Below are 3,807 nucleotides of genomic sequence, written 5' to 3'. Positions count from 1 at the left end.
GTTTTCCTTTCTTCTTCTTCTTTTGTTTTTGTTTTTTTTTTTGGTGAACTACCCAATGAAGTTGTGTGTTGAAGTTGAACAATGAGATGTATAATTGTAAAATGTAAACTACTATAATTAATTTTAGAAATTAAATTCTACAATAATGTGATGTAAAACCTAAGTTTTACCTCTCTAATCTCAACATGCCACATCATCATTTTACGTATAAACAATAAACACAACCGCACTCAATCAATTCTAATACCCATTTGAAAAATCCAAATTAATTATGAATTTATTGAAATGTTATTATGTGCAGTAGGATTTATTGAATTTTAAGTAAAAAACTAATGTATCAATATCTTCTTGAATGGTATAAAATATGAGTTTTACACCTTACCCTTACTGAATTGAGACTCTTAATTTCAATCCCTGAATTAAGACTCTTAATTTCAATCCCTGCTAAGAATTTGGTGAGTTGAACTGACAAGTAGATGTGGGATAGATGTACATGCAGTGGACAACATCAAAATCAATTAAAAAGTGGGAAAAGAAACGCATGAAGATGAAGTCGAGTAAACGACAAAAGCAACAAAAAAACCTTAAGTCGTGGATATCCAAACATGAATTTCATGGTACAACAAAGGGAAATATTAATGACTACATAGGTCAGAGATATGAAGCAGACGAAGACGTTTATGTTGAGACCCTTATCCCTGATCTTCCTTCTGAACTTCAAAGCGATGTCAAGCGCCATATCTGCTTAGATCTACTAAAGAATGTGAGTTTCATTACCTTTGTAAATTTGGTAAATAACTCTTTTTCCATGGATAATTAATGACTAAGAAATGCACTTTAAATTTCATAAATAAAAAGGGAAAAAAAGAAGAATAGTTGAAATAAATCCCAACTTGTTGAGATATTAGAGAACCCTTCTTTTTTCTTTTTTCTTTTTAGAATAAAATTAAGAGCAATTTGAAGGGATTTCAATTGAGTAGTTAATATAATATATAGGGAATATTACTTACCCAAAAACGAAAGCTTAGGCCCAATTATATTAAGCACTCACCATTGTCATTATTATTTAATATTTGACTTTACACACACATGCATGTATACCCAATACAACTAATGTCTGTAATTTATTATTTCTATACTTGTTATGTAATTACATATCGTCTTGAATAATAGTTAAAACAAGTATTTATTTGCTTTAATGTATTATTTATAGTGAGAATGAATTATTTTTAAAAATTAATAATAAAATCCTACTAGATCCAATATCTAATGAGTAATAAAATATCATTTGAGAATTAAATAAAAATGTTAAATAAATAGATTTTAGAATTTATTAAGTGTACATAAGAACAGTCTCATGGCTACGTGTGGTCAGACTATTGGAAAATAGAAATTCTAGTAGAATTGATTCTAACAAAAATGAATTTTTGCAAAATACATTGTTTAGAGAAATATAATTTTAAATTATGTTGAATTCTTATGAAAAAGTAATTATGCTGATTGAAATTGCGTTCGATTATGTTTTCGGGAATATACTTTTCATCAAATTATACTTTATTATTAAAATATTCTACAACTAATAATTTTAGTAAATAATAACCCAAGAACAAAAAAAAAAAAAAAAAAAAAAAAGTTAAACACTAAAGATGATATAATTAGATCTATGAAAAAAAATTATTTTTTAATTTGATTATTTGTACAAAAACCAGAAAAAATATATATATACGCAGCAATTTTCCTAACATCTTTTTAAATTTTCATAATTTCTATGATTTCTCTACGATTATCCACAATTTCTTAAAAATTTATAGATTTATATACAAACAATTTTCCACAAAGTGGGCTTGCAGCATAGACGGCAGTGGGTGGCTATGGCTTGTGAGTTCTGTTATATATATAGATATAATATAAGTTTAAGCTAATATAATAAAACTCAGGTCTTAAACACTGTGCTTATGTCAAATGGATATAAATATTACATATGAGAAGCTTTTATCTTGTAATTTATTATAAATATAGTAAAATTATTAAGATAATTTGCTGTACATGAAACTGTATTAACAAAGTACTTACCTAGAAGTTTAAAATAACACTCTGTCTAAAATTTTATTACCAATATTCCTACGAAATTTAAAAGAAAGTTCTTTTTAAAAAAAAAATTTATCGTAATAGTAGGTATTGATATATAGTTAGTCACGTTCCTAAAAAAAAAATTACTTTATGTTACATAATGTGTTTCCACATGCGATCTAAAAAAATACTTGTCTATTTTTTTTTTAAGATCAATGATATTAATTATTTAAACATTTCTTAAATTGCTAAGAGTTATCTAAAAAAATACTTGTCTATTTTTTTTTAAGAACAATGATATTAATTATTTAAAACATTTCTTTAATTGCTAAGAGTTTTGTAACTTAACTCCTCATGTTTCCAACAGAGACATCAAGAATTTGAACTCATTCAACCCGTTATAACTTATAACTATCAAACTATTTATTAAAAAAAAAAATCATCTCTTTAATTAATTTACATATGTCTCTTTAATTAATATTTGAATTAAATTATATTACTCAAATCATTTCTTAAATTAATATGCATATGTCTCTTTTATTAATAAATGCATTAAATGCTCATATTGCTAGTGTAATATAATTAAAAATTAATTAGTTTTATGGTATTTTGTCAAATATATATAAATATATATATATATATATATAGTTTTATGGTATTTTCAACTTGAGCATCTCTTTATATGGTTAGGAACTACATTTGTACTTCGACTTATATTTGTTTTTCTTCATCAGCTGACTATCATAAAAGACAGTGGATTGGCTAAGCAAGAACATTATTGCTTAAAATCTGCGACTCTCTCAAACCAGTGTTCTTCAATGAGCACCACTACATTGTTAGGGAGGGAGACCCAATCGATGCAGTGTTCTTGATTACAGAAGGCATTGTATGGACTTGTACAAGCAACAATGGTGAAGGATCTGGCCCTCGACATGCTGAGCGTCTTGAAAAAGGTCAGTACTTTGGAGGAAAACTTCTTGAATGGGTTTTGACACCTACCTCCGACGACATGTACAACCTATCAAAACTCCCTATTTCGTCAAAAACCTTGAAAACACACACAAAAGTGGAAGCCTTTGCTCTGATGGCCCATGACTTGAAACAAATATGGCAGTCTAAGTTGTCAAGATTAGGCCAAGAGCAATTGCAGTCCAAGGCAGCTGCTCGCGTACAGCGAATCTGGCGCCGCAATCACCCGAAGACAGATGATAGCAATAGCATTGGTGGTGGTTCAAGAAAACTTTAGAATCCAACAAAGCCAGACAGCACTATTGTTACAAAGCAATAGTTTATTTTCATGTCTTTGTAGTATTAAGTTAGTTTTTCTAGTCATATGATTGCTACTTGTTTGGATTTTGAAAATGATAATGGTAGAATTAGAAAAAGAGTAATGTATGAAACTATAAATTGTTTAGGGAAACATTTTTAAATTTGAATAAGGATTTTGCCTAAAGTCTTATGTTTACACTTTTTAATTATATTAGTTTGTAAGTTATAACTGATGTTGTAGACATTCTATTTTGTTCTGCATGGCCTATATATACTCGAAGTCCCTGGTCCTAATGACGAGAAATTAAATTACTAGCAAAATTATTAGTATTGTCTATGAAGCTCAATGACCAAAAGCAAAAACCCCAAGTTTTAACCCAAAATTCCATTTCTAACCCATTTTTGCATATGGCTTAGCAAAGATGCTTATGCACCAAAGTTGTGGCATATGCATCTTTGTGACAAAAG

At 28.1% G+C, this 3,807-nt stretch overlaps 1 protein-coding gene across 1 annotated transcript; it reads left to right on the top strand.

Annotated features, from left to right (window-relative positions):
• Positions 1–487: 487 nt before the first annotated feature.
• LOC115966326 (probable cyclic nucleotide-gated ion channel 10) lies at positions 488–3,327 on the top strand. The gene is made up of 2 exons (XM_031085576.1): positions 488–763; positions 2,805–3,327. The coding sequence occupies exons 1-2, from the start codon at positions 488–490 to the stop codon at positions 2,940–2,942; spliced, it is 414 nt and encodes a 137-aa protein (XP_030941436.1). The 3' UTR covers positions 2,943–3,327.
• The last annotated feature ends 480 nt before the right edge of the window (positions 3,328–3,807 follow it).

Source organism: Quercus lobata, chromosome 11 (genome assembly GCF_001633185.2).
Source record: "Quercus lobata isolate SW786 chromosome 11, ValleyOak3.0 Primary Assembly, whole genome shotgun sequence".
NCBI lineage: Eukaryota > Viridiplantae > Streptophyta > Magnoliopsida > Fagales > Fagaceae > Quercus > Quercus lobata.
Note: the sequence above shows the minus strand (reverse complement) of the source record. Positions and strands in the feature narration are given on the sequence as shown.